At 53.7% G+C, this 12,952-nt stretch overlaps 2 protein-coding genes and 1 long non-coding RNA gene across 3 annotated transcripts; all 3 read right to left on the reverse strand.

Moving 5' to 3' along the window:
• Nucleotides 1-1,255: 1,255 nt before the first annotated feature.
• Nucleotides 1,256-2,732, reverse strand: APOC2 (apolipoprotein C2). The gene is made up of 4 exons (XM_060131828.1): nt 2,614-2,732; nt 2,109-2,184; nt 1,779-1,938; nt 1,256-1,460 (listed from the first exon to the last, which is right to left on the reverse strand). The coding sequence occupies exons 2-4, from the start codon at nt 2,161-2,163 to the stop codon at nt 1,370-1,372; spliced, it is 306 nt and encodes a 101-aa protein (XP_059987811.1). The 5' UTR covers nt 2,164-2,184; nt 2,614-2,732; the 3' UTR covers nt 1,256-1,369.
• Nucleotides 2,733-3,280: 548 nt separating this feature from the next.
• APOC4 (apolipoprotein C4) lies at nt 3,281-5,148 on the reverse strand. Its single transcript, XM_060132409.1, has 3 exons — nt 4,911-5,148; nt 3,679-3,820; nt 3,281-3,446 (listed from the first exon to the last, which is right to left on the reverse strand). Exons 1-3 carry the CDS (start codon nt 5,146-5,148, stop codon nt 3,281-3,283), a joined length of 546 nt encoding a protein of 181 aa, XP_059988392.1.
• Nucleotides 5,149-5,707: 559 nt separating this feature from the next.
• Nucleotides 5,708-12,784, reverse strand: LOC132510042 (uncharacterized). Its single transcript, XR_009537218.1, has 3 exons — nt 12,447-12,784; nt 6,931-7,065; nt 5,708-5,904 (listed from the first exon to the last, which is right to left on the reverse strand). It is a non-coding gene; the product is annotated as an uncharacterized LOC132510042 (long non-coding RNA).
• Nucleotides 12,785-12,952: the final 168 nt, after the last annotated feature.

The raw sequence follows: 12,952 nt of genomic DNA on the forward strand, positions 1-12,952 counted from the left end.
GGTGGCCGCCCCCAGACTTGAACTCACTTCCTCTCCTTTTCTTCATGGCCCGCATTGCTGTCTCAAGTTATCTTATCCATGGGTCCTCTTGTTCATCCTCTGCCTTCCACCCCCTCAGCCTCTCTATGTGTGGCTCAGGATGGATCAGAGCTCCTGGCCCTGAGTAGGAGCTCAGGAAGTGTTATTACTATTGCTAATAAGAAGAGAACAGCTAAAAAGCATACCACAAAACGGTAATCAATAAAACCATGTGATGGACTTCCCTGGTGACGCAGTGGTTGGGACTCCGCCCGCCAATGCAGGGGACACGGGTTCAAGCCCTGGTCCAGGAAGATCCCACATGCTGCGGAGCAGCTAAGCCCGTGCGCCACACCTGCTGAGCCTGCGCTCTAGAGCCCACGAGCCACAACTACTGAAGCCCGCACACCTAGAGCCTGTGCTCCGCAGTGAAGAGTAGCCCCTGCTCACCACAACTAGAGAAAGCCCACGCACAACGGAGACCCAACGCGGGCAAAAATAAATTAAAACAAACAAAAAACGTGTGAAACTGGGTCAGGACCCAATCAGTACGTTTTTGCGGGGGCCACGTGAGGGCAGGTCTTCTCCCTGCTGTGTCTCCAGCACCTGGTTGTGTCTCAATAAATACACGTGGGACAAATGTATAGGAAGTGGCACAGAGCACAGTGTTTACAGTTCTGTCCTCTCGGGTCTCAGCCAACCTGGGCGCTGCCTTGCCACGCTCAGCAATGACTCACGGGCACCGCTCTCCCCTCTGCCACAGGGCCACTGGACACCTCACTGCGATGGCACATTCAAAGTGTCAGCCCAGGACCCGGACATGGCCAGAGTCCACTGCAGATTAGCTATATCCATTTATCATTTTATAAATGAGAAAGCCGGGAGTTCCCTGGTGGTCCAGTGGTTAAGACTCTGTGCTTCCACTTCAGGGGGCATGGGTTCGATCCCTGGTCAGGGAATGACCACGCATGCCACATAGTGTGGCCAAAAAAAAAAAAAAGAAGAGAAAGCCAGACCTTGGTGAAAGGCAGTCTCCAATTATTGTTGTTATGATTATTCATTATTATTATTCACCTCTTTATTCCCATTGACCAGGTTAGGGCGATAAACATAGAATAGACACTCAATAAATGTTGGCTGGACAGCATCAGATCCTCCATCTTGACCTTGAGGTCTCAGAAAAGCAACCATATCCAGAAGAATAAACTTGGCTTTTTTTTTATTATTATTGATAAGAAGTCAGGCTAGAGTTGGGAGCAGGACGCTGAGAGTTGCTAGGAAGTGGGATGGGGTATAGATCAGGGGACCCAAGGGGTTGCTGGGTCTCCCCCCGAGATTGGGGGCCCAGCTGTTAATGTTCTCCCTTCAGCAGAGAAATGACCTGGTCAGTAAAAATCCCTGCATAGGTGGTCACAGCTGCCGTGCTTTTGCTGTATATGTCCCTGGGGAGAAAGGACAGAAGGGCTGAGGAGGATGGGCTGGGGGCTGGGACTCCTGGGTCTGAGGGAGGAGGAGCTGGGGCCCAGAATCATGTGTCCTGTGGGAAAACGTGGCTAGAACCCAAACTCCTGGATCCCTAAGTAGGACAGGGCTGGCATCTCAGAATCCCAGGTTCTACTGGGACTAGGGGCTGGGAGCTGAGATCTCTGGGCCTTGAGATACCAGGTCCAGGTTTGAACCTGGACTCCTGAGTCTGAGGGAGAAGGGGCTGGGGGCTGGGAGTCCCTGTTCCTGGGGTGGGGGTGGGAGGCGGGTGATACCTGATTTTCTCATCCATGGCGGGCAAGTATGTCTTCTTGTACAGGTTGTGGGCAGCTGCCTTGGCTCGATCCCAGTAACCTAAGAGTGATTCCTGCACCTTGGTGAGCACGGCAGGGCTGGCAGTCTCTTCCTGCTGGGGCACAGGGTCGCCCTGGACCTCTGCAGGAGGAGAGTGAGTTAGGGGAGCTGAGGGGCCTGCAGCAGCGGGAGAATGAGGCGGGGAAGGAGAGGAATGGGCAGGGGCAGGGCCAGACAAGAATTGGGCTGGGAAGATGCTTGGGGCTCATCCCTCCCCTCATAGCCCCTCCTCTCCTACTGACCACACTCACCGAATCCCAACACCAGGAGGATGAGAAACAGAGCCAGGAAGTATCGGGTGCCCATGGTGTCAGGAGACCTGGAATGCTGAGGAGGGTGTGCGACAGGGCCACAGGAGGTGTCTAATCCTAGGGTCCCCTGCGCTCAGGGATACCAGCCTGGGACCCCCTCTCCCCCTCCCCCCCACCTGAGTCAAACCCCTAATGGCTTGACTTGCTTGACTGGGGCCTCACTTCCTAACATTCTCTGATGCTACACCCGATGGCTGATTGTAACATCTTAATTTTTTTTTTTTTTTTGGCAGCCCTGTGCTCTTGCAGGATCTCAGTTCCCCGACCAGGAATTGAAACCCGGCCGCAGAAGTGAAAGCACCGAGTCCTCACCGCTGGACTGGCAGGGAATACTCTAAATTCCACGATTCTATCACTGGAATCTAATATCTTGACTCTCGCAGTTTCTGCTCTAACAATCTTGGCCACCTCCTGCAGTCCCCCACCCGCCATGTCCCTCTCTTACCGGACTCTGGCAGGCTGTCCTCACCAGCTCCAATCAGGCACAGAAAGGCTTTATAGCGCTTGAGGTCCACCCCTTCACAGCCACCACCCCGACCTCAACGCCTAGGCCAAAGTCCTGGCCAACAGAACTGCTTGTGGGGGGTGGGGGGGAGGCTGCGGGCAGAGAGGGCAGTGACATCCCTGAGGTCAAGCCACAGGAAGCCTCCACTCTGAAGAGTCACCGCTGAGAGAGACAGGCCGGGTGGGGAGCGTGGAGGCGATGGGGGCTCTGGGTGCCCGCCAGGCATGAGGCCTGGGGTCTCCATCCCGTGCGAGGTGAACGCAGAGCGCTGAAGGAGGGGCCGCTGGGGGGGCTTGTTAACCCTGCCTGGTCTCCAGCCTTCACCCTCCACCCCAAACTGAGAAGCCTGAGGTCTTCCGCGCCGCCCACAAGCCTGCAGTGGTGGGTCTCAGCACTGGGGGAGCAGGGTCATTCCCCCCCCACCGGCCCCCACTCCTTCCCCCGCCCCCACTGTCGCTCCCCTGCCACGTGTGTCACTTCGTGTTGTCACTTCCTCTACTCCTTAACCTCTGGGGGGCAGATGGGGTGGGGTTATCTCCGGCAGCATCCGGGAGGGACTGGGACGGGGACAGAGGAGGACTTCTTTATTGCAGAGGCTGTGAACACTTCAACCCCAGAAGCTGTCCCCGCAGAGCAGCTGGGGACATAGGTTGTAGGCCTTGTTCAGGAGGCTGTCCTTGGAGCTGTGGAGCCAGGCCTGGGTGTGGGAACCCGGGTCCCCCAGGTGGTCATCATAGTAGGTCTGCACAAAGCCCTGGAAGGCCCTGGGGCCCCTGTGGACATCACAGTGGAGAGTCCAGCTACCCCCCGAGACTTCTGCCCCATTGACCCCTTCCTCCCTCTGACCCAGGAGTCCCTGCTCTCACCTCTTACCCTCTACCCCTCTGGGACCCAGGGGTCACAGCCCTGCCCCCGCCCTGTCCTGCTCCCTGGGAACCCACGAGTTCCGGCCCTGCCCCTCCTCCCTCAGACTCAGGCCCCCAGCCCCGTTCTGTGCACACGCACCAGAACCACTGCCAGCTCTCTCTTGTCCTGGTCACGAGCGACTCCATCCACTCCTTCACCTTGCCCGGAACCAGGCTCCAGGAACTACTGGCCGGCTCTGGCGGGGGGCTCGAGGCTCCCCCAGGCCCTTCTTGCTGACATGCTAGATGGGATCAGAGGGCAACTTGGGACGGCTGGGACCCCAGAACCCTTCCATCCCCTTTTCCCTCCATGCTCACCGTCACCGTGGCTCCTGGTGGCCCCTTGCCGGTCCTCTCATCGCCTTCTATGTCCCTCTTGCCCCTTGCCCCCCTTCAGCCAACGGTCATCTCCTTTCACCATCTGTGCCCGGGAGCCCCGTCACCCCCGCGTCTGCCTGGGGTTTCCTCCCTCAGTCTGTAACGCCGCCTCTCTGCCCCCTGCCCCGCTCCTGATGCCTCCCTCACTTCCTGATCTTGCCGCCCCCTCCATTCTCCTGTGCCTCCCGCACGGTTTGAACAACCTCCGCAGGCAGTGAAGGATGCCCCCGGGGATGGAGGTTGGCAAGGCCATATGTCAGGCTGGTGGGCCAGGTGTTCTGCCAGGAATCACACACACCTGTCTGTCCAGCACCCATGCACCTGGGCGAAGCCTCACCTACAGAGACCAGCCATCACACGGGTACACGGGTACACATGTGTACAGAGGTCACACCATGTGACCTGTGGTGTGCCCTTGGCCAATGACTTAACCTCTTCAAGACTCAGTTTCCTCTTCTGTAGAATGGGATAATGACAGGTCCTAGCTTATAGGGTTATTGTGAGAGTTAGGGGTTAACATGTAGAAGGCACTTGCACCGGTTTCCTGCACATCGGATGCACTGCATATATATATATATACACACAATTTAAATACATGTGCAGAACCCAGACATACTCACACACCAGTACACACAGATACCCTTCCACATGCCCAGACTGTCAAATCTTTTGCATAAATACCCCCTAAAGACACACATGTGCGCACAAGCATACAAATGCATGTTCACAGACTTAACATGTTTACCATGACGGCATACTCGTCTGCTGACACACGCACAAATGCATATCCACGATCACTGTCATCTGTACCAACCCCGTGTACACTGTTCACTCATGGCCGCCCGTGACACACACTCCCAGACACACACGCACATCTGCACGCCTCACAGCCGGTCACACTCACACCCCATGCTGCATCGGGGTCCCCACACCCGCCCACCCACTCCTCCTCACCCACGACACAGGCCAGGACCAGGACGCAGAAGCAGAGGGAGGACAGGGCCCGGGACCTGCATCCAGGGAACAACATTTCTGGGGGCCTCTGTCCCTCTGTCCTTCTGTGCTCAGCTCTCTGAGCTGGGGGAGGGGGAGGCTGCGCTGAGCAGAGCCCTCCCCTGGCCACCTCCCCACGCCCCTTGGCAAGGACTTCAGATAGAGAGGGGCCCAGGTGACGGTGATGATCCGAGGCCATGCCCGCCCCTGCTGGCCTTCTTCCTTTCTCCTTCCTATCCTCCCACCACCCTAAACTGACAGGGGAAGATTAGCCTCCTGTGCTGAACTGGGTTCAAGTTCTGGCTCCACCTCGTGTGACAGCCCCTCTTTTGGGCCTCAGTTCCCTCCTCCGTAAAATGGGCTCACAATTCATACTTTAGGACGTTAATTAAATGACGTGATAACAAGGGAAATTCTTTTTTTTTTTTTTTTTGGCTGCGTTGGGTCTTCGTTGCTGACACAGGCTTTCTCTAGTTGCGACGAGCGGGGGCTACTCTTCGTTGTGGTTCGCGGGCTTCTCATTGCGGTCGCTTCTCTTGTTGCGGAGCACGGGCTCTAGGTGCGCAGGCTTCAGTAGTTGTGGCACTCGGGCTCAGTAGTTGTGGCACACGGGTTTCGTTGCTCCGCAGCATGTGGGATCTTCCCAGACCAGGGATCGAACCCGTGTCCCCTGCATTGGCAGGCGGATTCTTAACCACTGCGCCACCAGGGAAGTCCTCAAGGGAAATTCTTAATGTGGAGTCTGGCAACACAAGTGCTCACAGATCAGACCTGTTTATTATTATTTCTTTTGTCTCTGAGATCCGTTGGCCACTGGACTACAGGGCCAGACACACCTTCACTGCGTGACCAGGGCAAATGCATTCACTTCTCTGGGCTCAGTGTTTTCATCTGTAAAATGGGGATGGTAGTAAGTGCCTTCCTCCCAGAGTCCACATGAAGGCTGGGTGAGGCCCTGTGAGGGAGAGATTAGTGAGAGGTTGTCAACATCAGGCTTGGGCCAAACACCAGCCAGAAAGAAAATGAGCCTTTTTCTCCCAGAGGACCCAGCCATGAGCCAGGGTGCACAGTTTAGCCAGGGAACCATGGGCTGGATTCCTTGCTCTAAGGTTGCCAGATAAAATACAGGACGCCCTGTGATATTTGAATGTCAGATAAATAATGAATCTTTTTTAATTAATTGATTTATTTTAAAAAATTGGGGGGGGGGCATGCACAGCATGCGGCATCTTATTTCCCCAACCAGGGATTGAACCTGTGCCCCCTGCAGTGGAAGCAGAGTCCTAACCATTGGACCGCCAGGGAAGTCCCATGAATCTGTTTTTAGTCTAAGTATGTCCCATGCAATATTTGGGAATTATACTATCATTTATTTGTTGTGTATCTGAAATTCAAATCTAACTAGGCATTCTATATATTTTTTCAATATTTATTTATTTATTTTTGGCTGCCTTGGGTTTTAGTTGCGGCACGCGGGATCTTTCATGGCGGCACGCAGGCTTTTAGTTGCCCTGCAGCACGTGGGATCTTAGTTCCCCGACCAGGGATCGAACCCTCATCCTCTGCATCGGAAGGCGGATTCTTAACCACTAGACTACCAGGGAAGTCCCATGTCCCATATTTTTATGTGGTGAATCTGACAACCCCACTTTGGCCACAACCTGGATGATTGTACAGGACAAATCCAGAGGCTTCCAGAAGAATGCTGTCCATTCCAATGGCCCCAGCGTGGGCTCTAGCACACAGTAGTTGCTCAACGAATGCTCCCTGGAGTTCCTCACTGACACTAATCAGCAAAATAAAATCTCCTGGAGTTTCTGTTTGGGATGCTGAAAACATTCTGCAAATGGATAGTGGTAATGGTTGCACAAGATTGTGAATGTACTCAATGCCACTGAACCGTACACCTAAAAGTGGTTAAAATGGTAAACTTGATGTTATGTATTTTACCATAATAACAAAAGAAAAAGGAAACACCCACTTTGCATGGTGTTAGGAGAAGCAGCATGGTGTTGGGTTCACAGTCCGGCTCCACCTCCTTCCTGCTGTGTGACCTGGTGTATGTTGCTTGATGTCTCTGGGCCTGTTTCTCCGTCCAGGAACCAGAGTCACGTTCCTACACAGGAGAGTAAAGCAGGTCGTTTACCTAAAGTGCCTCGAGCAACAGGAGACGTGCAGCAGAGCCGTGCTGCCAACGCCAGCCGCTATTCATTAAGCTTGTGTTTCCCGCGCGCTCACTACACAGCAGATGCCACCGCAAGGCTTCAGCGCATGAATTCACTGAATTAACGTCAGACCTTATGAAGTGGGCATCTTTTTCATTCCCATTTTACGTATAAGGAAACTGAGGCTGTGAGGGTGGGGCTCCCCAGCCACCAAGTGGTGAATCTGAACCCAGCCCTTTCATACTTCGCTAGCCGTTTCTGGCTAGCTAAGCCAGAAACGACCTCTGCCCTCACCTCCCCACCCCGATTCTAGAGGGCAAGAAAGAGGTTGAAGCAGGGCCAGGGTTGGGTGGGCCCGGGGGAGGGGGGAAAAGGTCTCTGACCCTGCCCTGGCTCCAAGGTCAGCATGAGCTGTTTGCTGCTTGCAGTGTTTGCCCATCTGTTATCCAGGGCAGGAATGGGCTGAAGGTCGTTCGGGGTGGACCTCAGAGGCAGCTCAAAATCAACAGCAGTTGGGAGGTGGGGGCAGAGAGGTCACAAGGAGGGACTGGGGGTTGGGAGCGGTGGGCCTTGAGACCCCAGCATGTGTGTCTGGGGACAGGTAGCATCCCGGAGCCTGCACCTCTGTGTCCACAAGATCGTCAGTCCCACCACCAGACTCCCGAATCACTCTCTCCACGCCAGGGTCCCTGCTTCAGTCTGGACCCCATCCCCTCTCCCCTGAATCCCTGCAGCCACCTCCCTTCCAGCATCCCTCACCACTCACCTCCCTGGCTGCTCTGGGTTGTGGCAGGGAAGTCGGGGGGGGTGGGGGTGGAAGAGAGGTTGCTCTGTCCCCTCATTTATCTCTTCTTTCTGCCTTTGTCTGGAAGATCTCCATTCATTTTTTAAAAATTGAGATATTCAAAAAAACCCAAAAAACAACAATAAAAAATTGAGATGTTCACATACCATAATTGTCACTCTTTGAAGGTGTACAATTCAATGATTGTTGGTATATTTGCAAAGTTTGCAACCATCACCACTATCTAATTCCAGAACATTTCATCACCCCAAGAGAGAACCCTACACCCTTTAACCCTCACTCCCACCCGCTTCTCCCCAAGGCAGGGCAACCACTAATCAGCTTTCTGTCTCTATAGATTACCCAGTTCTGGACATTACATATGAATAGAGTCATATAACATGTGGTCTTGAGGCTTCCCTGGTGGCGCAGTGGTTAAGAATCCACCTGCCAATGCAGGGTACACCATAAGGATTTGACTTACATACATCATGAAATGATTATCACAAGTTTATTAAACATCCATCATTTCGTATAGATACAAAATTAAAGAAATACAAAAAAAATTTTTGTGATGAGAACTCTTAGGATTTACTCTCATAATAACTTTCATATAACACACAGCAGTTTTCTTTAATTTTAAAAACTCCCAAGGTGATTCCTTTTTTTAAATATTAATTAATTAATTAATTAATTTATGGCTGCGTTGGGTCTCGGTTGCTGCGCGCAGGCTTTCTCTAGTTGCAGCGATGGGGGGCTACTCTTCATTGTGGTGTGTGGGCTTCTCACTGCAGTGGCTTCTCTTGTTGCAGAGCACGGGCTCTAGAGCACAGGCTCAGTAGTTGTGCCGCATGGGCTTAGTTGCTCCGCGGCATGTGGGATCTTCCCGGACCGGGGCACGAACCCGTGTCCCCTGCATCGGCAGGCGGACTCTCAACCACTGCGCCACCAGGGAAGCCCCTTGTTTTTTAAATAAATTTATTTATTTCATTTATTTTGGGCTGTGTTGGGTCTTTGTTGCTGTGCCCGGGCTTTCTCTAGTTGCGGCAAGCGGGTCTATTCTTCGTTGTGGTGTGCGGGCCTCTCATTGCGGTGGCTTCTCTTGTTGCGGAGCACGGGCTCTAGGCACGCAAGCTTCAGTAGTTGGGGCGCACGGGCTCAGTAGTTGTGGCTCGCGGGCTTAGTTCCTCCACGGCATGTGGGATCTTCCCAGACCAGGGCTCGAACCCGTGTCCCCTGCATTAGCAGGAGGATTCTTAACCACTGTGCCACCAGGGAAGCCCCCCTGTGTGTCTTTTGAGTCTTTAACCTGAGCGATGTTTTGGAATTTAGGAAAATGCTTGGGAAATCATTTGATTGGTTCCAAGGTGAAAAAAAAAAATTGACCAAGTTAAAAGTTAGTAATTTTGAACTTTTTTGTTTGTTTGTTTGTTCGGCTGCACCGCTTGGCATGCGGGATCTTATAGTTCCCCGACCACGGATCGAACCCGCTCCCTCTGCGGTGGAAGGTCCAGCCTTAACCACTGAACCTTCAGGGAAGTCCAAAAGTTAGTATTTTTTTAAATGAAATTGCTACAGAATATAGCCACATACTAACTAGCCAACAGCAGTGTGACTCCTCATAGGAATTATATATAATAAGGGACGTGGGTGCATTTTAATATGCTGGATGTAATGCCAGTGGGGCCTGGGGCCAGGTGTGTGTGCATAGCTGTAGCCCATATGATAGGCAGGGTGATTCGGCAGGGGAGGAAATCAGTCAGGATGTGGCCCCAGGATCCCCACCTGGGTTCAAATCCCGTCTCTAATCACTTTGGGCTTTGGGATGTCTGACAAGTGACTTTAGCCTTCTGTGCCTCAGTTTCTTCCTTTGTAAAGTAGGAGCAGTGACAGTATCTGCCTCAGACGGGTTTTGTGAAATGGCCACATTTAGTTTAGGTTTTGTTTTGTTTCTGATTTAGCATACTTGTTTCACCTAATTTTTTAAAAAATTTATTTATTTATTTTTGGCTCTGTTGGGTCTTCTTTGCTGCACGCAGGCTTTCTCTAGTTGCGGTGAGCGGGGGCTACTCTTCGTTGCAGTGCATGGGCTTCTCATTGCTGTGGCTTCTGTTGTTGTGGAGCATGGGTTTTAAGTGCGTGGGCTTCAGTAGTTGTGGCGTGCAGCCTCAGTAGTTGTGGCACACATGCTTAGTTGCTCCACGGCATGTGGGATCTTCCCGGACCAGGGATCGAACCCTTGTCCCCTGCACTGGCAGGCGGATTCTTAACCACTGCGCCACCAGGGAAGCCCCAAGACCACATGTTATATGATTCCATTCATATGTAATGTCCAGAATTGGGAAATCTATAGAGACAGAAAGCTGATTAGTGGTTGCCCTGCCTTGGGGAGAAGGGGATGGAAGTGAGGGTTAAAGGGTGTGGGGTTTCCTTTCTGGGTGATGAAATGTTCTGGAATTAGATAGTGGTGATGGTTGCAAACTTTGCAAATATACCAACAATCATCGAATTGTACACCTTCAAAGGGTGACAATTATGGTATGTGAGTCTCAATTTGTTGTTGTTTGTTTTGTTTTTTGAATATCTCAATTTCGTTGCGTTAAATATCTCAACGCAACTCGCTGCGTTGTCTTCACGACTTGACTCAACCACGTTACTCCTCTGATGATGGAAAGGAATCTGATGCGGCCTGGGGCCGCCTGGGCTGGGGCTGGGAGTGCCCAAAAGAGGGTCAAGTGTGCAAAAATTTTCAAAATGGAAGCCCTTTAGGATGAGATTCCAGGGATGGGAAAGGAGATCCTTGAATGTGTTTCTGGGGGTCATGGTGTTAGAATGCGGCGAGGGGTACCAGAACCCCCAGATCAGGCTCAAGATGCTGAGAATTGCCTTGCTCTCAGCACCGGACTGGTCCCCCGCCCTTTCAAGGCTGTAAAAGCAAGCCAGCCAATCCCGGAGGAGCAAGACTGAAGGCGTCATCGGTTGCTAGGGCTCCCCTGGGCAGATTGCCACCCACTGGACTAGCCTTTAGGGAACGCTGAAACTCAGCTGGGCGGGTAGAGATGGGGGCAATTGGGGGATGACATGGGAACCAGGGCACAGAAGGGGCCCCAGAGTTCCCAAGGGTCATCTAAGCCTGTGCCCCAGGCCCATGACAGCTTCACTCTTCCAAATCTCAAACTCTCAGTGTCCCATCCCACTTTAACCTCCCAAAACCACAAAGAGAGCCACCGTCAGGACCAGGAAGGACAGAAGGAGCCTTGTGGTGGGGTGGGGCCAGAGAGGCACTCCGAATGTTCCTTCCTGGGCACTGAGGCCGGCTTGGGTGGCCTGGCCCGGGACCTTTTTGAGGCGGGGGGTGGGGGGTGGGGGGTGGGGGGTAGGGGGGTGGTCAAGTTAATCTCCCTCACCCTAAGCCTCACCTGGCCACGTGCCTCCCTGTGCCCACCCACCTCTCTTCCTTCACCCCTCCCTCGTGGTGGTGGGGACCAGGTGGGGCACAGGGCTGAAGCCTTAGGCCCAAAGCGTCTTGCTCTTCAGCACCTGCACCTCCAACTTTCCCTGACTGTTGGGGACCCCCAGCTGCCAGAGTCCCTTCCCCACTCAGGGGACAGCCTTCCCCTCTCCCTGTGCCCTCTTCCCTTATGGGTCTTCATACCTTTCTCCCAGCCTCAGTGGGTGTCTCTCGGTAACCCTCAATAACTCCCTAACTCAATTCACACTGTGTCCCCAGGCCACCTCTACCATCCCCTCCCCCTTCTCAGCAGGCCTCTTCAGCTCAGGGGAATCTGGGGTCACACAGTCTGCCTCCACACTCCTGCCCACCCCATGCCACCTCCAACGTCACTCTCACACTAGCTCTTCTATTCCCTCACCTTTCTGCCTCTGGGAGACTCCCAAACCTCCCTGGATGCTCTCTGGGGTCTCTATTCCCCCCAATCTCCCTTTTGGACAGAAGTCTTTTCTTTAAATTTAATTTAATTTTTATTTTTGGCTGCCTTGGGTCTTCGTTGCTGTGCGTGGGCTTTCTCTAGTTGCAGCGAGTGGGGTCTACTCTTCGTTGCAGTGTGTGGGCTTCTCACTGCGGTGGCTTCTCTTGTGGGGCACGGGCTCTAGGCACATGGACTTCAGTAGTTGTGGCGTGCGGGCTCAGTAGTTGTGGCTCATGGGCTATAGAGCGCAGGCTCAGTAGCTGTGGCTCACGGGCTTAGTTGCTCCGCAGCATGTGGGATCTTCCCGGACCAGGGCTCGAACCCGTGTCCCCTGCACTGGCAGGCGTATTCTTTACCACTGAGCCACAAGGGAAGCCTGAGAGGTCTTTTCAACCTGTCAAAAGTGCAAAACCTCAGCTGCCAGGCTCCCGATGTGTGCCCCTCCAACCACTCCACCAGAAACTCCCTTCTCTCTGCTTCCCCACTGTCCAAGCCTCCAGGGCCCCTGTAAACGCCCCGTCTGCTCTTGTGTACCCTCTCTGGCCGCTCCGCACACCAAGCACCACCGCCCTTTCCTTCCACCACATCAATCCCTCAGGGCTGCCGTCCCCCTTCCTACCAGCTGCCTTTTTTTTTGGCTGCATCGGGTCTTCGTTGCTGCACACAGGCTTTCTCTAGCTGTGGTGAGCAGGGGCTACTCTTCGTTGCGGTGCGCGGGCTTCTCATTGCGGGGGCTTCTCTTGTTGTGGAGCACTGGCTCTAGGCGCGCGGGCTTCAGTAGTTGTGGCTCGTGGGCTCTAGAGTGCAAGCTCAGTAGTTGTGGCACGCAGGCTCAGTAGTTGTGGTGCACGGGTTTAGTTGCTCTGCAGCATGTGGGATCTTCCCGGACCAGGGCTCGAACCCGTGTCCCCTGCATTGGCAGGCGGATTAGTTAACCACTGCACCACCAGGGAAGTCCCATCCCAGCTGCCTTTGACTGCTAATGAACCCTAGCCGCTGGGGGAGGGTGGCCCTGGCCCCAGACTCCAGGTTGGCTGGCCTCATGTCCCCACACGCACGTATCAGCCTTGGGGTGAGGGGGATGGTTGTGAAAGGGAAGCACAGACACCACCCTGGCGGGATTGC

Source organism: Lagenorhynchus albirostris, chromosome 19 (assembly GCF_949774975.1).
Source record: "Lagenorhynchus albirostris chromosome 19, mLagAlb1.1, whole genome shotgun sequence".
Taxonomy (NCBI): Eukaryota; Metazoa; Chordata; class Mammalia; order Artiodactyla; family Delphinidae; genus Lagenorhynchus; species Lagenorhynchus albirostris.